Source organism: Tachypleus tridentatus, chromosome 8 (assembly GCF_004210375.1).
Source record: "Tachypleus tridentatus isolate NWPU-2018 chromosome 8, ASM421037v1, whole genome shotgun sequence".
Taxonomy (NCBI): domain Eukaryota; kingdom Metazoa; phylum Arthropoda; class Merostomata; order Xiphosura; family Limulidae; genus Tachypleus; species Tachypleus tridentatus.
This window is the reverse complement of record NC_134832.1, coordinates 143,509,989-143,529,504: the sequence shown is the minus strand read 5'-3', so window position 1 is coordinate 143,529,504 and position 19,516 is coordinate 143,509,989. Positions and strand designations below refer to the sequence as shown.

At 32.2% G+C, this 19,516-nt stretch overlaps 1 protein-coding gene across 1 annotated transcript in view; it reads right to left on the bottom strand.

Annotated features, from left to right (window-relative positions):
• Positions 1-9,632: 9,632 nt before the first annotated feature.
• The window catches only part of LOC143224035 (nuclear factor 1 X-type-like), an 83,627-nt gene continuing 73,743 nt past the window's right edge, over positions 9,633-19,516 (bottom strand). The window contains 5 exon segments of the mRNA XM_076452497.1: positions 9,633-10,632; positions 10,921-11,152; positions 11,778-11,902; positions 15,805-15,948; positions 17,770-17,887. Coding sequence (XP_076308612.1) covers positions 10,535-10,632; positions 10,921-11,152; positions 11,778-11,902; positions 15,805-15,948; positions 17,770-17,887 — 717 coding nt within the window. The 3' untranslated portion in view covers positions 9,633-10,534.

The window sequence follows — 19,516 nt, the reverse complement described above, 5'->3', positions numbered from 1 at the left end:
ACTTCATCCAAGAACAGACCTAATTCAGCCAACTGTGTCTGAATACGAAGGCCAAAAGGAATAATGGCAGACCATTTATTCTGAAAAACATTGCCCACTAAGGAAGGAAAACACAATCCTTGGTGGGATGCTTTGGTAAGGGTCGAAGTTTAGAAGTGTACAGTAAAGACAGCTGCAAATGGCAAAGGAGAAAAGGAGATTCATGAGACTCAGTATACAAACTTTGGACTGGAAAAATGTGGAAAGTCCCTGATGATGAAAAGGGCCAAACATATTCAAGGCTGAGGTCTTGGCAGAGCCATAGACCAGAGACCCATAGGCCAGTTTCAATAAAATGAGGGCATGATAGATCTTTAGCATAAAACATCAATCTGCTCCACAAGAGGTGGAAGAGGAGAATGTTCAATGTTTTTGTACAATTGATGTGTAAAATGAAAGTTAGCTTATGGTATTTTATATAAATTTAACTTCTTTGGAGGATCTATTTCAAACATGCATATAATGTAATGGTTTTACAACATCAAACATTCTTTTGTAACTTATGAAGTATTTTCAAGAAAGGAAATGAATTCTAAGCAAACTTATTGATCACATTGTTGAATGTTTAACGACAATTATATGAAGATTTGTTTGTGTTTGAATTTCGGGCAAAGCTACACGAGGGCTACCTGCACTAGCCATCCCTAATTTAGCAGTGTAAGACTACAGGGAACGCAGCTAGTCATCACCACCCACCGCCAACTCTTGGGCTACTCTTTTACCAACAAATAGCGGGATTGAGCGTACATTATAACGCTCCCATGACTGAAAGGGCGAGCATGTTTGGTGTGACAGGATAGGAAGAAGGAATCGTACACTATAATAGATAACGTAATAATAAACAAGTCAATTTTAGATAAAAGGTACGAATGGATTTCGTGAGTTAATTAAATTGAATGGAAGATAAAATAAATTGAAAAACGCAACTAGCTTTACTTAAAAGAATTCTGCTGTTAATAGTTTTAAATACTTTCAAAATTAAAATTTACATTAATTTTGATGTCACCCACGACTGGCTAACTATTTCTATTAGTTTTCAATTTCGTTCCATAAGACGGTGATGAAAGACAGTTTTTTATTGTTTGTAATTAAGCACAAACCTACACAATGGGCTATCTGTGCTACGCCCACCCGTATCTAAAACAGGTTTCTTGAGTTTTAAGTTCGCAGACATTCCGCTATGCCTCTGAGAGGGGAGCGACTTCAAAACAGAAACTAATTATTATATAGATAGATATTAATTTCCTTTAAGAGGAGGCACACTTACAGAACCCATAGAATGAGTTGTCTTTGTTAGCACGTGAGTCGCTTAAAGCTTTCAATCTCTCATTGTAAACATTGTATGTCTAGCCAAGCTTACCCGCTTTGAAATTCCTTCTTACACTATCTTTAACTATCGATCATATAATTCAGAGCTGTTACGTTTTATGCGATTTCATACAGTTTCTAATCCCTCCACAATCAACTGATTGCCGGACTATGGATATAATATTATGTGATTGATGGCCCACTACCACCAAAAATAAATAAAAATGTTACAAATTCTAAGTGCGTTAAAAGTGATGGTAAAATTTCAATATTAAGTTAGAATATCCCATGTGTTAGTGGGGTTGAGTTAGCTAGCTGTCGTCAGAATTAGGCAAAGATAACCTCTGAGTAACTTTACGTGAAATTAAACAAAGAACAACAACTCTTCTAACAATGAAAGTTTCAATAAATAACACCCCCTGCTAGTACAGCGGTATGTCTCCGGATTTACAACGCTACAATCAGAGTTCTATTACCGTTTGTGGGCTCAGCAGATAGCCCGATGTGGCTTTGCTATAAGAAAACACAAACACATTCAATAAATAAAATCACTAGAGGAAAAGTAGGCCAAACTATATGAAGTGTGACGATTTTTTTTTTCTGGTTTAACTAACAGTAACCCAGATCTTATAAAAGGAATATTTTTCAACATCCGTTAGTAAATCACTAACCGACAATCGTAATAAGACAAAGCATAACAATTAGCTGTATTTCAGAAAGTGGCGAAGCATGATATAATTAATTATATTTGTCGTAAGACATTATGTTAGGCCTATTGTACTTTTTAACATTACATTCCTAAGCCCTTACGTATAAAAGTATTTCCACCACACCAAATTCTTCGTATCAACTACCATTAATTATGTCATGCTTCGCTAGCTTCTAAATAGCGTTCACACCATAACACTTGTTGTTGTAACAAATGGCCCATTTATGTAGAATTTCGACACTATCGTGTTAATCCCACCAGGCCACAATGGTTCTGAACTGAGATGAACACGTCATTCGCAATGGATGTGACAAATATGAAACACTGTTACCGCACGCTGTTCTACTCCTTTAAAGCCCATATATATAACAAACCTAATGACAATTATAAGTAAATATATATTTGCTATTTTTACACTGGCCATAAGCTATTTGGAATCAAAGTGGTCATGAAATCGTAAACTTTATAATCCCAGTTTGTTTTTTTTAAATATGGTCTCACACTACAGACATCTTTCGTATCCTTGGCAGGCATCTATAGACTGCACAATTTTACTAATAACATGTTTAATCAAACGTCTATAGATAATACAGTAGACTTGAAGAAAATCTATAAATATTAGTTACGTAATTAAAAAGAAGCAAACTCTTGTGTTAGCACACCATAAGCTCTGTGCTTATTCTGATAAAATATGCTAAAACAATAAGTTGTATTGTTACAAACTTAAAGTTTACAGCAAATAATTATTATCGTAAGTTTATAATTTAATTTTCATTGAGCTAACGTTTATATGTGCAGTCCCATACTGAGTGATGTTATGCTGTTATTTGTTACAACATTCACTGTAAGAAACCAAGAAATAAAAAAGGTTAATTTTACATTTTTTTATTATAAATTACCAAAGGTTTTTGTCTTCTCACTAGAAGGCGTGTGTTACTACGACCACTATAATCAATATAATAATAGACTCAGTAACAATGTGCTTCGCTTCTTCTTTGTGGGTATGTTAATTTTTGAATACACAGGAGGGTCAGGTGCACAAGACCTCTTCCTCCATCCCTAACTTTCACGTCGGCGACTAGTAGGAATTTGTTGTTGTTGTAGATATTGGGCCAGAGTATCTCACAGTACTCCGGCTCTTTTCAGGGCAATGTCCATGTATTGTCTTGATTTGCCCTTTTTTATTTATCCATTTTTTACTTCTATTCCTTTTTTAAATATTTTCTATTCGTTTTATATATATATACTTATATGTATATATTTTCCCCTTTTCCATATATATTTATCGGAAAACTTAAAATAATAATAATAATAAATAAAATAAAAGTTTTAAGCGTCTAGTGAATGGTGGCCAGCTTGTTTTATATTTCTTAAATTATATATTTATAGGAGAGAGGTACTTAGGACTAAGTTCATCATGTACGTAGTGTCTGTCGAGATCACACAATAAATCATTTTTATGCCAATTCTTATATTTTACAGATATTGTTTCTATGTTTGCATACTTGTGCATGAATTTGGATGAAGTACTGCGTGGTACGTTATAGGCTGAAATTCAGATTGAATTTAGTATTTTTTGTAGTTTCTGTATTTGTTATGTTTATCCAGGCAGGAGATGCGTATTCTATTATAGGTCTAATGCATGTTTTGTAGATTATTATATTATCAGGTGATGTTCCTTGATTTTTACCTGAAAGACTTCATGCATAATTTGCTCTTTTCCAGATTCTAATCAGGATATTGTTTGTATGCTGTATCCACGTTAATTTGGTATCATAAGTTAATCCTAAACATTTAGCAGAAGTAGCCAACAATGTGATGCTTATTTGTTTTGAATTTCGCGCAAAGCTACAGAACGGCTATCTGCGCTAGCCGTCCCTAATTTAGCAGTGTAAGACTAGAGGAAAGGCAGCTAGTCATCACCACCCACCGCCAACTCTTGGGTGACTCTTTTAGTGGGATTGAAAGGGCGAGCATGTTTGGTGTGACGGGGATTCGAAACCGCAACCCTCAGATTACGAGCCTTAACCACCTGGCCATGTGTGATGCATGAATAGCATGTACGTACATTTGGGTGAGGAAAGGTAAACCCCCTATTTTTATGTAATAATAAATTATGCTGATATGGTTATGTGATATATGGCTTAAAAAGTTGCCAATTATTTTAAAGCTAAACGTAACTAATTTATTAGTGTCAATCATTTTCTTATTAAGTCTCCTTCTTATGAGTTAAACTCAGACAGTTTGGTAACACATAATGTATAAATTTTGTATTAATCTTAGTTGAAAAAAGCAATAATCAACACACAATCTATTTAAATACGGGGTTAGATAAAAAGAAGGAAGAGGCAAACCTGTTGAAAATTATCCATACTTTGATCATTTTTAAAAATTAGAAACACCTATTTTGTATATTAATAGTTTTGTGTTTTTTTATATGATCCATGATTTTTTAAACTTAAGTATTTACGAGTTTTATTTATGATTAAAATGTAGTAATCCAAGAATTAGTTTTTAATCCTTTCTACTTGTAAAATATGCTTAATGGTTCGTATAGATCCGACTTCAATCAAGTATATGTGATAATATACTGTTACAAAAGTTTTGAAAGGATACATGACAATCCTCTATTAGGACAGTTTTGAAAATTGTGAGATAATTATGGCTGTTTTTGGTTTAGAGAGTTTTGTTGAAAAACATTAATTCTACATATTAAATAGAATATGATGTGAGCTTTAATTAAACAGACAGAATGAAAAGAAAACTCTGAAATGGATTTATTTCATTTGTACAAATAAAATAAACACTGTCTGGTCAGATATCACAAACTAAACTTAAATGTTTTGATGATTGAAATTAATGCTCGATTTTACACAGAAAACTACACTGAATGAATAACCTGCTGTATTAATAGTTGTTAATAAAAATAACTGGTAATTATTTTGTGATATTACAAACTAAGCACCATCTAAATATTTTTTAAACTTATGTTGCAAGTTAAATACCACCTACAGAGTTTTCAATCTCGCGATGTTGAAAACTAAATACCATCTAAAGAGGTTTTGAACATGTTATTCTATAATATAATGCTCTAAATATGTTTACAAAATAATCATTTAAGGGTTTCAAACATATGATGTTATGGTGTTACAAACTAAATATCATATAAAAAGGTTTCAATACATGATGTTGTGATATTACAAACCAAATATTTATACGTTTCAAACACATATTACAAATTAAATATGATTTAAAGAAGTTTCAAGTTTGAGATGTTATAAACTAGATACCATCTAAAAAGGTTTCAAATAGATGATGAAATGATGTTACAAACTAAAGTTAATAAAGTTTCAAATACATTATTTTGTGATGTAGCAAACTACACACCATCTAAAAATATTTCACACATCTTATAATGATACAAACTAAACACCACCTAAAGGAATTTTAAACAAATATTTTACGCTCATAAAGTACCTGAAAATTTCATTATGTGGTGTACCCACCTTAACCTCAATAACAGCTTCACATGTTTACTTATCATTTGATGCTTGATGCCAAACCAACTGCAAAGGGTTCATACATTATATAAAAATATTGAGCATGCTAAAAATACCAGTAAAACAAGTGGTGGGTTACAAAACTTGTCCCTGTATTCAATCTTTATTCTTCCAAGTCTTTTTTCATAATTCTCTGTCATATTCTAGATTTAAAGTTCAGGTCTTTTGTGGCTACAGTTATCAAACAACATAACATTGTCAGCTTTGTATTTCAAGTTTTTTGTGGTTAGAGTTATCAAACAACATAACATTGTCAGCTTTGTATTTCAAGTTTTTTGTGGTTAGAGTTATCAAACAACATAACATTGTCAGCTTTGTATTTCAAGTCTTTTGTGGTTAGAGTTATCAAACAACATAACATTGTCAGCTTTGTATTTCAAGTCTTTTGTGGTTAGAGTTATCAAACAACGTAATATTGTCAGCTTTGTATTTCAAGTCTTTTGTGGTTAGAGTTATCAAACAACATAACATTGTCAGCTTTGTATTTCAAGTCTTTTGTGGTTAGAGTTATCAAACAACGTAATATTGTCAGCTTTGTATTTCAAGTCTTCTGTGGTTAGTTGTCAAACAACAATATATTGTCAGCTTTGTATTTCAAGTCTTTTGTGATTACAGTTATCAAAATATGTAACACTGCAGCTTTGTGTTTCAGGTTTTTTTCGTGGGTACACTAACCAATTTCTATTATATTGTAGTTTCATTTTGTAATCAGACTCAAACATTTTAATTTGATAGAGTAAAGTAACACCAAAATTCCAAACTAGGAATAAACTAACAAATGCTTCTGCTCTTAATAACAAGTGTAATTCTAAATCTCTGTAACAAATGGGAACAGGTTAAATAGAAGGATAACTTTGTGTATGATCAAAGCTATACAGAATGACTAGTCTTAAAACCTCCTACTACAAAACTGTTTTACAGTGAAGATACAATATACACAAGTGCAGAAGGTCATTACATTACAAAATAAATTTTTCAGAAGTACAATATTAATCATCTTGTTAGCACCTTTTATAATAATTTTGCTATAAATTTGGTCTATCAAGAAGTGCAGTAAGTTTTAAGAGGCAACAAAGTCCTTAGGAGATGTAATGAATATATAGTTTGGAAGATGTCACAGTATGACCACATTTTTCGATTCCTACTTTCATCATCAATGCTCAGTAAAAAATTGTGACGAAAGATTCCCCTATTTGGTCAAGATACTACTAATGCAGGATCAATAATATTCTTTATTTTCATCAAGATCAGAACTAGCGTGGACCTCAACCCCTCTCAGCAGTATGCTTCAGGTCTATAATGTTAAAATTTGGGATTTGGTTTCAAGAGCCAAAGAAATAATGTTTGTTGTTGTTTTGTTAAATCAAAACTCTCTGAAAATAAAAACAAAATTCTACTTTGATCACTTCTAACAGAACTATGAGAATATTTCTGCTTCTTTATCTGCTTCTCCATTTACTTATAACTTTCCAACAACAACATAAAAAATCAATATTTATCTTAGATAATTAGCATAGAAAAACATTCACGGGAGGAAAAAAACAACAATTATGTGTAAAAAAAAATTAATACACAAGTAAAGCTAAGAAATAAATAAGCCTTCACTATTATTTTACCAGCAGATAATAATATACTTTTTACTTCAACCCATATTTATATTTCTTGGCAGAAACAAAATATGCACCTTGTTTTACCTAAATCTTCTCAGTTTAGGTTTTACAAATTAAAAGATACAGAATGAACACAAGCCAGTATTTAGCTCATCTTTGTTTTTAATGTTACAGATAATCTCTGGTGAGAAAGCAAGAAGTGACACAGTCATAAGAGTGAAATACCATAGTGCAACAGTTACTTTGTCAGCTGTGTAGCTTTGTTTCTAAATGTGAGATTTCATTATGAATGTAGACTATTTTTTGTTCTGTTATTGTTCAAGAAGCAGGTATATTGGTAAAGATTAACATAATTACCTATGAATATTGTATAATAGAATTTCGGACCAACTTTGTAACAAAAGCCATCATGACCGCAAACAGATTATACGAGCCTTTCGGTAATGGGAGGCATGCCTATCACATCTAAAAACAATCATCTTAACATATATAATATGGAGTCAATCTAACTCTCTACCTATGTACAATTAATATTCTTTCTTACAATTCATAAAATAAAAATAGCTAGTTGCATATAGTTTAATTACAAATAGCTAGTTGTATATAGTTTAATTACAAATAGCTAGTTGCATATAGTTTAATTACAAATTCAGATTTGTTGCTCAAGTGGATCATCTTCAAACCAGCTAAAACTGCACTGAAGCATATATATACATGTCTTAATAATGTAAAACTGAAAACAAAATACAGTATATTTCTGCTTGAAAAGTGCAGCTTGACATTAGCAAGTAAATTTCCACTTGAAATAAATTTTATTAAGTGGATTAACTTGAAGTGTACAAGACTAATAAATTGACCAAAAGTTTACAAGTTACTTGGAGCTGTCTCTAGCAACTGATTCCTTTCGCTGTAGACCAAAAGTTTACAAGTTATTCAAAGCTCTGTCTCTAGCAACTGATTCCTATCTCTCTTGACTGAAGGTTTACAAGTTACTTGGAGCTCTATTTCTAGCAACCGATTCCTGTCTCTGTTGACCAACAGTTTACATGCTTCTTGGAGCTCTGTCTCTAGGAAATGATTCCTATATCTGTAGAGCAAAAGTTTACAAGATGCTTGGAGCTGTCTCTAGCAACTTATTCCTATCTCTGTAGGCCAAAAGTTTGCAACTTACTTGGAGCTGTCTCCAGCAACTGATTCCTATCTCTCTGGACTGAAAGTTTGCAAGTTACTTGGAGCTCTGTCTCCAGCAACTGATTCCTATCTCCATAACAACAAGAAACATCTCATTATGGCACTCAATGTGCATCAAATGGACAATATTTTTTTAGTAATTGAACCTGGTACTAAGATAAACTTGGAGTAAATGATATTTCCATTAATAACTTATAATGCATGCTGCATTTAACTATATCAAGTATATACATACATGTATATATAGCAGTTTACTAAAGTTTCCTCCTTTTAGTTTTGAATTTCTTTGAAGTCTGTGTATTTTAAGCTATATCTGCCTTCATTTTATGACAAAATAAATAATTACTGTTTATTACATTAACACAGTTACCATATCATATATTTCACAACTTCTTGAAGAAGCTCACTTCAGCAACAAATCTAATTACTATGATCAAAAAAACAAAATCCTTCACAGGGGTTTCAGATTACATCCAAACCTTTGGTGTGTATATATATTAAAATCACTCTTCTTTGTAAAGCTGTACAAAGCACGCTATATACACAGACATTTCCTTAAATAAACACACAACTGTCTCCTGGTTCTGCATGGTTATAAGGAAGACTGTTCAGTACCTATAAAAATCTGCACACAGAACCAACTCGAAGAAAAAGAGACAATAACATCTACACAAATCTGTTGAAACCAATGTCTCTACAGTTATCATTTTGCATAGCTTAGTAGAGCCTATGAATGAAATGTGTTCTAATATTAACTAATGAATGATGGTTATAAAGCTATAAAACATGGTAATAGTATGAATTTATGTCACTATCCAAAAAACCCTAGTTTATTATTTTGTTTTTTCTACATATTTATATGATAAACATGAGAATATAAAGTTATATCATCACAATAATAGAGGCCTACAGCCTCTGCACTTTATTTCTTGTTTAGTTTCTTCAACAAATCTTCAATGCTCATCGACACGATGACTAGTACTATAACTGTGGTTATCCAACATTAAATACAGACAAAACAAACTGTAGAAAATGATGTTTTGTGCTAAAAGAAACTGTCTCTCTTTTTTTTTTTTTATCACATCATCAAAGCTTCATCCACAAAGACAAAACCTTAACTCTACCAGTCAAATGCCACACCAAGATCACAGTTTGTGTCTACATAACAAACAACTGCAGTTGTTTGAATCACTTTCCGAGATTATTTATATTCTAAACTACTCAAAAACATTACACAAGCCTTCAAATGAAAGACCAAGATATACCTACTTGACTGGACGTACATACACCAGTAACTCATTTACACTTATCATTGTTGCTACTGAAAACTTTTAAATCATTGTAGGTGAAAAGTTTCTTGTTTTCAATCATTCCTACTTACTTGGTCTTTCTTCAGTCCTTGTTCTCCTGTTTCTGTATATGATGAAGATTCATTTTGATATCATCTTTTATGAAGTTACTAAAACCATGACACAGCTCCATACAAAAGGAAGTGTGGCACAAAACATTAAGTATTTTCAAACAATATCATGACCTCTCAATCAAGCAAGTCTTTATATCTTAGAGCAAAACCAACAAGCCTCTAAGTGCAATTTCTGAACATAAAAACATTCTAAGACTTGACTCAGTGTAGTTAAAAACAAAAACTCATGCTGTATAGGACACTATTGCTAAAAAAAAACCCATAAAACATTCTGTATAAAAGAGAACAATTAACCACCTGACCAAGATATGCTAAAAATCTAATAATCACTCCTATAAAAGTAAAGAAGCATTTTTCATAATTTATGCAACCATCTATTCTGAGCAAGAGATGATTGGAAAAAAACAATGTGCAGTTTCTGTTACTCAGAGGTAGATGGATGAATGAATGAATGCATGCCGTCTACACCTTCAACATATACGTTATTCAAAGGCTCTCAGCATGCTAACAAAATCCTGATAATGGTCTGCTGTCGATGAGAACCACAAACATCTGTTTGTATTGCTGCTAAAAGTATCTTTGGCATTCTGAAACATCGGCCTAATAATCGTGTCATGACACTGCTGTCATTTACAGAAACCAACCATTCTGTATGTCATTGTCAGGAAGTTCCCTTGAGCAAGCAGTATAGCATCTATGAAGGCTGAGACTTCGTTGGAGTAACAGGAGCACTAGCCATCTGATTGTTTGCATCCACTCCATCATTACTGTGGACATCAGAAAAGAACCGTTCTAGAAGACAGAGATTAGTTAGGGTCAATTATATAAACAGCCTTTCATGGTTAAGGGTATATTACTGCAAGTATATCTTATTGTATAAATACTGATTTAATCATACTATATGCAGCAACTAGCATTAAAAATGGTAATTATTATTTAATATAATAATAACAGTTTTACAAAACTCGGTATTTTTTCCTTTACATAACAATTAGACATTGTGTACTTCATCGTTAGCACAACATTGAATAAAAATATCACATTGCAACAGTAACTGGGCTTTTAATAGAACTAACCCACCTTCAGCACCAATTATATGTGGAGGGTCAGTATCAGGGTTGTTTCCAGGTATCAGTCCCGTAATCATGCTGTAATCCATGTTATCGTCTAAAGCTATAAAGGAGTTATTCCAACGAGGTACTGGAGTTGTCCTTGGAGTACTGCGAGGCGTGGTCACTGGAGATGTAAACATAATGAAGTTTGTGGGACTGATCACTTCACTCACTGGGGTAATGCCTGGATATGAAAACAGCTGGAAAATTAAGAAGTCAGTGGGCAAAGCATTCATGAACCATTTTCCAACACTGAAACATTTGTTCAAAGTAAAACAGCACTAAAGACTAGCATATGAAAACATTAAAAAAGATCTAGCAAGTTCAAGTGCTTTAGTAATGTGGTCCTTTTTCATAAGTAGAGCAAGGTACAGGGCTTTACCTTCATCTACCACCAATGAAGAGTAAACAATTTTTTAAAAAATGACCAAATTTGCCTGGACATGTTTTTTTACATTGTAAAAGCATCAAATTTACATGGTTTACACTACAAATAGTTAATCATTCTGTTTCTGAGTGTAATGAGGTTTGGAACTGAAATACTTCTGTTACAAAATTCAGTGTTGCAGATTTCTAAGGTTGAGATATGCATTTGTGATGCTGGACTTATTTTTTAAATTATGCTTCATTTGCTTACTAATTAGAAATTATGCAATATATGAATTGTCCATGGTGAGAGTTGTTTCATTCTAGTACATGGGCACAACACACCTCAGGCTAGGGATGAGTGTCGCCACAGACAATTTCCACTCTTATGATCTGACTTGACATAAATTAGAATGTGTCAGGAGTTATGTTATAGTCTCATGAGGTGATAAGACATACCTGTGGCTGAGGATGGATGTGAGCAAAGCTATGTTCTGGTCTTGTTAACATTGTGAATGGACTGCTCATCACAGATCTGTTGACAGGAGATGAATCCTGGGAACTAGAGGACAAGCCCACTGCTACTGATCGAGAAAACACAACTTAGTTTCTTTTCACTGCTCAAATAGGTTGTCAATTTTTAAGAACATCAGAAGTAAGAATATATTTATAATTTTGATGAAAAAAATGTTTAAAGTGTAGTGTTAACTCTTCCAAATAATTAACCTCTGAAAAAGAAAATGTTTAAAATGTAATGTTAACTGAAAAAAAATGCTGCAAGTAATGTTTAAACTGCAAATAGAAAACAATAAGCCACCTAAAACAACAAACAGACATGAAGTATTCATGTTTTCTGAATGATTTAGCAAATACTTAGTATTGTAAGAATAAAAAAAATGCTGCAAGTATAAAACAATAAGCCACCTAAAACAACAAACAGACATGAAGTATTCATGTTTTCTGAATGATTTAGTGAATACTTAGTATTGTAAGAATAAAAAAAATGCTGCAAGTATAAAATAATAAGCCACCTAAAACAACAAACAGACATGAAGTATTCATATTTTCTGAATGATTTAGTGAATACTTAGTATTGTAAGAATAAATTCCAATTTTTATACTCATCAAATTTCTAGACTGTAATTACTACATCTGCAACATGTTAATTTCTCTTTCAGTACAGAAAATAATGTAATAAAGTAAGTCATTTGAAACATGAAAACCTTGGCTTCCTATTTTTTAATAAATAATACAGTACTGAACATCAGAGAGAACCTAATACAGTACTGAACATCAGAGAGAACTATTAACAAATCCTGAAAGGCAGGATGTAACAGGTGGGTTTAAAAAGAAAGGTCTGATTTTTTATTTGATGGATTTGTAACTAAACAAAATTGAAGGTTGTAAAAATTATGTTTTGCCTGAGCAATGACAACACTAAAATGAATAAATTCTGTACCTCTTGGAAGAATGGTAAATAAATCAGAAAAGGGGAGATGCCTAGAGAAAAAAAAATGCCACATTTCTTACACTAGGGAAAATTCAGGATTTTAAAATAAATTTTTTATAAAATTAAGAGCCTAAAAATTGTATACTATTAAAATATGAATTATTAGCTATGATTTTATGCTACACTAATTAGTATAATGTAAACAAAAAAGTAGTTTAATTAAATATTGAATTTAACTTAATAAAAACATTGTGACATGCACAGTATAGGATGCCTGTGGTGAGAGGGTCAGTACTCTTCAATCATCTTAAACGTTATTGTATTATATGTTTATTAATCTGGTCAAGTCACCTGAGAGAATTTGAGATGCTCACTGAACTACTTTCAATGGAACCTAAACACTTCCTACTGTTAGATCTTGTCACATCAAGGCAAAATGAAAATATTATGAGCAGCCTATTTTCTTCTTCAGAAAAAAAAAAAAAAAACTTCTAATTTGCTGACACATCTAAAGATATACCCTTTTATTATTTTTGTTAATATGAACTGCATATTACGTAAATTATACAATATGACATATGTAAACTGAATTTCTAATGCATGCTGAACTGTATTTTTATTTTTTTCCATCCTATATTACACAACAGATATTTATACATGTTACATTTTTATTATTATTATTATTATAAAGTATATTCTATAGTTAAACCAAATTTATTGTGGTTTCAACTATATTCATAATTTTTATTTATTATTATATGCTTTTCATTATTTTTATTACAAACTATATTATGTAACTGAGATACACTTTTGTATTTCTAGCATAAACCCGAGGCAGAGCTACAGAAGTCGACATCTGGCTATGTCATTTCCACCACGGTGCAGTAGCCTACAGTGACAGCTTACTGTACAAAATCAACTAAATACAAGTCTATGCACCCTCATCAGAAATACATCACTAACAAACTTGTCAATTTTATTGGCACTACACTGTAAACTTTCTCAATGCTGGAGTCAAAAGACTTAAGACCCAATGGTAGCTATAGATTATCTATATATTCTTCCCAACTGCAAGCATCTGTCCACATTGTTGATTGAAAGCAGGCTTGATGAAGTCCAACAAAATGTTATCTCTCTACTGTAACTTACTTGTACCTAAAATCAAATGTCACTGGGTATTTAGAGTAGCAGACAAATCTGCAGCTTATTTGGAGCTACTGGTCATTTTATACTTGAGTAGAAAATGTAGACAGTCATGCTGGAATGTCAGCATTTCAAGATGTCACACATTTCATAACACTGCAGCTCAACATAATGAAATAACCAGTCTCTTAAGCATAAATATCAAGGTGAAATATGAGGCATTTGATAATGCATCTAACATGATCAAGACTTTCTACCTGCCTGGATTTGAGCTGCAAACACCACCTAGTGAGAGAGATGGAGATAGCTCATCTACAGATAGTGACTTAGAAGATAATCTTTTGGATGAATCTAAATCAGCAGAAAGTTTATCTGAATTTCTTCCTGAACATGAGCCCTGCTTTTCCAACATGCTATAAATTGTGATCAAGAATGGCTTGGAAAAAGCTTGACCACTGCTGAAAGTAATTTTCAAAGCATCAGCCATCATGTCCTACATTTGAAAATCAATGCAAGCAACTGATCTACTTGAGAGAGAACCCAGAGTTCAGTTGGTAGCACCAACATGATGGAACTTAAAAGTTAAGATATTCCCCAGAAGTTGGGGAATCTTGAAACTGGAACAACCATTTCTTTTCATGACTGAACTATGCTTGCAGATTTGATGATAATACTGACACCTTTCGAAGAGGCAACAGATTTTACTCAGAGTGTGTACAGTATTATCTGCAGATATAATTTCAATCTGGTCTCTGCAGTGAAGAAATTTGTTCATGTCTGACTTACTCAGTATGAGCAATAAAATGTCTTCTGCTTGGCTGTGGCATTGCATTCCAGATTTAAACTTGTCTGGTGTTTCACTATGTCTATGTTTGTGAATCCAATCAAATGATCCTTTAGTAAGAAATCAAGAATATTTCCTTAACAAATAATTCTACAGCCATAGGTGTGTGTTTTTTTATAGCAAAGCTACATTGGACCATCTGCTGAGCACACTGCAGGGAATCGAACCCCTTATTTTAGCATTGTAAATTCATAGATATACCGCTGTACTAGCAGGGGGCTACTACAGCCATGAAACCAAAAGAGGACAGTAAATCTTCCTCTCTCCAAACAAGTAAGCTCTTTAGTTTCTTTGCTGCCTCCAAGAAACTAGCACCTCATTTTCAGACAATTCCTGAAGAAAGCAACCTCCTAGATCATTGGAATGTCCATAAAAAAAACTTTCCAACCTTACCTCTATTAACCAAATGATACATGAGTGTTCCATCATCCTATGTCCTCATTGGGCATTTGTTTAGTATTTGAAGCAAAACCATCAGATCATTGCCATCTCACTAACAATACATTAGAGAAACTGATGTCCATAAAGAACAATGGATAGTTATAATATCTACAAGTTTTTTTTTTTAATATATTTCTGTTCTTAAACTTTGTTATTGCCTCTCAAAAAATAAAGGTGTCAACATATTATTATCTGCTGTTTTATGATTATTGCATGTTATCTCAAAAAGTATTCATCAACACATTTCTAAGTATTTGTATTCAAATACTTATTTTTTCTCTATTTGTTTTTGTATTCATAAAAATATGAAGTATTTATTTTTCTATTTGATTACTGAACTTCAGTAATGGTGATATTTTTGTTTTGTATTCAAGCTCATTTCCACATATAAAATAACAATAAACAATTATAAATGCCTCTTAGGTCAAATACAGTTATACATTCAGCCAAACAGTTACAGGTATTTACAACTTACTCAGTTATAATTATTTAGTTATTATGAAACATAATTTGTTACATACTGATGCATACAATTACAGTTATAAACACTACAGTTATAATTAAACCAGATACACTAATTAGAATGCAAAGGTAACAAGTGAACTTACCCACTGATGTTGAAGGGGGTGGTGACAGCTGATCCCTGCTGTCTCTATCTCCTGTGCTGCTTGGGCCTGGGATGTCCGAGTCTGGTGTAACACAGGTTCTACTAGTAGATGTGGCAGGTGGACTTGGAGTTGTTGGACTCAGTTCTGTGATAAAAAGAAAATACTTATTTATATATATTTTAAATAACATGAATGAAATATTTTGGATAAAAAGTAATAATTATAAATCTGTTTTAAAAAAACAGCTTTATAATAATTGACCTTTCAGTGTAAATGTATTAATTTATGTCTGTGGAATCCAACAGTGTATGAATTTTGTTATTTTTATGATTTAAAAATAATTCACAATTCCTTACTACAACTGTTTTGCAAATGTCTCAATATTTGAATATCACATGAATCTGAAATGTGCATACACTAGTGTATATGTTTTAACACCCTTAACTAATTTCTAATCTCCTTCAACTGCTTATAATCACTTCTTTCTCTATTACAAATGATATCAAATTTATGAAACTCTATAAAAAATGTAACTAAACTCAGAAAGAAAAAGTTAATACATTAAAATTAAAGGACAATTCACTAACGAACAACGAACAGAATACTTAATTCCCATATACAGATTATATATGGTGTACTTAGGATTCATAAAGATGGATCATATCCTACAAGGCCAAAAGTGTCAGATATAGCTTTAAATTTTCACATGAAATAAAATAACTACCCTTCAATAAAAAGATATACTGTGCTAGCTTTGATAGTTTTTATATAGTAACATGAGACTAAGTTTGTGCACACAGATGAGATTTCTAAAACACGTTTCAAGAACTCAAACTATGTCAACTAAGAAATCTCATTTTCTGTTTAATAATGAAACAGATAACAAATTGGACAGGTTCTCTATCGGGTTAAGATTAGCCCTATCAGTTGCAAATATGTTTATCATCACAAACAAATTTGGCTTCAGGGCTTTATTGTACAGTTCAAGCCAATATATTACAAAAGATATGAGGATGATATTTTTATCATATTCAAAAAGGTCAAACATGTTCAAAGTTTTCAAAACTACCTCAACAGTAAACATCCTTTATTAAATTCAATGCTGAACACCAAAAGTCATATTTTCTTTCTTAGGTTTATTTCTTTATAACAATGATGGAAAATTTGACTGTAAAGTTTTCCACAAAAATAAAGACAGTTATAGGATTACATTTCAACTTTGGAAGTTTTATAATGTTATCTTGTAAGAAAAACTTGATAAAACTACTGGTTCTTCAAGCATGAATTACATAGTAAATATGAATTTTTCATAAAGAGATAGAATATATTAAGGAATTCCTACAAAAAAAAAAAAAAAGAGTTTTCCCAAAGTAGTGGAACAAAAATTACTTTTGTTTTACCATACATTAGAAAGCAGAAAATAAAGAATAAATATCAGTTACAGAAAATAATTCACTGGAATTAATAGGTAGATCTGAAATGTGTACTTAAACTAGAGTCCAGAATGAAAATTTTTAGCTATAATGAGTGAATACTTATTTATCAAACATAAAATTTAGCATATTAATACAAAAGTCCTAAATATAAAAGTTATGTTAAATAGTTTCTAACACTCAGGTGTTAAAACACATAAACAAGAGCATCGAAGTTTGACATCCATGTCATATTCAAGTATTAAGAGACATGCTATATCAATGTAATGAACCAATAAATAAAGAATATTCTAAAATCTTGTCCAGGGCTGTTCATGAAAAGGAATTGAGAATAAAGAAAAATTTAGACTAAATGAACAAAATCATGGAGTTCAGCTATTAAACTCCATATAAAGATTATTTATAGTAATAATTCTCATACTAATTTGTCTATAACCTTAATTTCAATATTCGTACTTGTGTAATTTTTTACTTCTGTTCTCAAAGAGGTATAGAACAACTCATTCCATGAAAATAAAAAAGGGTATCTCACCTGTACATCTGATGATGGCAACAGGCCTAGCCATTGGAGCTGGAGGTGGGGGAGGCAACATAGCACTTGTATAGTAGTGAAGTTTCGAAGGACTTCTACTTCCAGAGTCACCTGCTGACTGGAAATACAGTAATCATACACATTTTTAGGTATATGTATGTGTGTACAAAACACACACAACCCAATTAACCTAATAAGAATCACATATACAAACAGTCTTTCAGTTTATTTTAATTATTTCACAAGAAAAACTTTCTATCAAAAACTTACAGATTGCTGATACCCCCCTTTAGTTCTTCATCAGGGTCTTAACACAACAGATGCACACAAATGGCAAAATAAATGACTTTCATTACATTTTGATGTTGAATAAAAAATCGTTAAGCATATGAGAAACAAAGGAATGATTTTCTTTATATAAAATTAACTTTTTCCTGATCTGAAAATGTATTTCTGATAGAAACTATTTACACAGAAAAGCAAGATCCTTTGGATGTCTGCTTATGAGATTTACATGCTGCTATCCTTGAACTAATTTCCATCTAAATTTACATGTTTAATGCAAATTGTGTTGATGAATAATAACCTTCTGCCAATAGGAAAGCGACACAACCTCCATGTTCAGTAATCCCTCTTAACACTTGCACTTGTGATAACCTAATTTCTTAGATGAAGTAAGAAAAAAAAGGGGTACTGAAAGTGAGATGAGTTTAGAGGTGAGCATCTATCAGAAATACATCTTCAGATTAGGAAAATGTTAACTTCTGAGACAATAACTCACCTTCACACACAGAAATGCTAGAATCCTACATTAAAGTGGTGGAGAAGCTATTGCAAAATTGAAACCAGAAAAGCTCCCTCCAGAAAATGCCAAAAGGGAAAGCCAATGATGGTGTGTAACACCCGATGGCAGGGTCTCCAAAAGGAGTACATACATGGAAGGCTGTACCTTTTCTTGACCAGGGTATACTGTTTGTCTGATATAAGAGGAAGAGAAAGGAAATATGATGAAATTCCTCAAACAAAATTTGGAGAGGAGAGGAAATACAGAAGGGTTGTGAAAAAAAGACAAAAATGTGGAAATAGGGAACCAGAGAGCAAAACAGAAAGTAAGTGGTACTGTCTCCAAGCAGATGAAATAAATACCAAAGACAGGGGATCTAGAAAGGAAAGGAAGCATGTCTGCATGTCAGGACAAAGGGGTCATGAACGTGAGAGGGATGAAGCATGTGGGTGTGAACAAGGCTCTGTTAAAGAATGGAAACTGCATAAACCCTAATAACAAGTAAGGAGTAAAAGCAAAGCAATCCCATGAACTTGATTATTGGATGGAAGAACAGGCAATATTAAAGGATACAAGCAGAAAACAACTAAAGGAACATACCTGAAAATGATATACAGAGAGAGACTAAAAGGTTAAGGTCATTTCCAGAGTGTAAGACATTACCCAAAGTAAATCAGGTTAAATTCATAATCCAGTAGACCATTCACAAATGGAGAGAAAGAACACTAGCTAATAGGATGGAAATAGGAAACCTAGTAAGCATCTGGTAACCCATGACATGTTAAACAAAAACTGCAGTGTTCTCAACCAATTAAAAAGCATCCAGAAGCCACAGTAGAAAGATCTGTGTATAGCATCTTCACTCACAAATGACAAAGCAGAAGTCACCATAATTTGAGAATTCAAGATAATAATTAATGCTGTTGAAACAAGAGCCAATGTAAAACAAAAGTATTATTAACA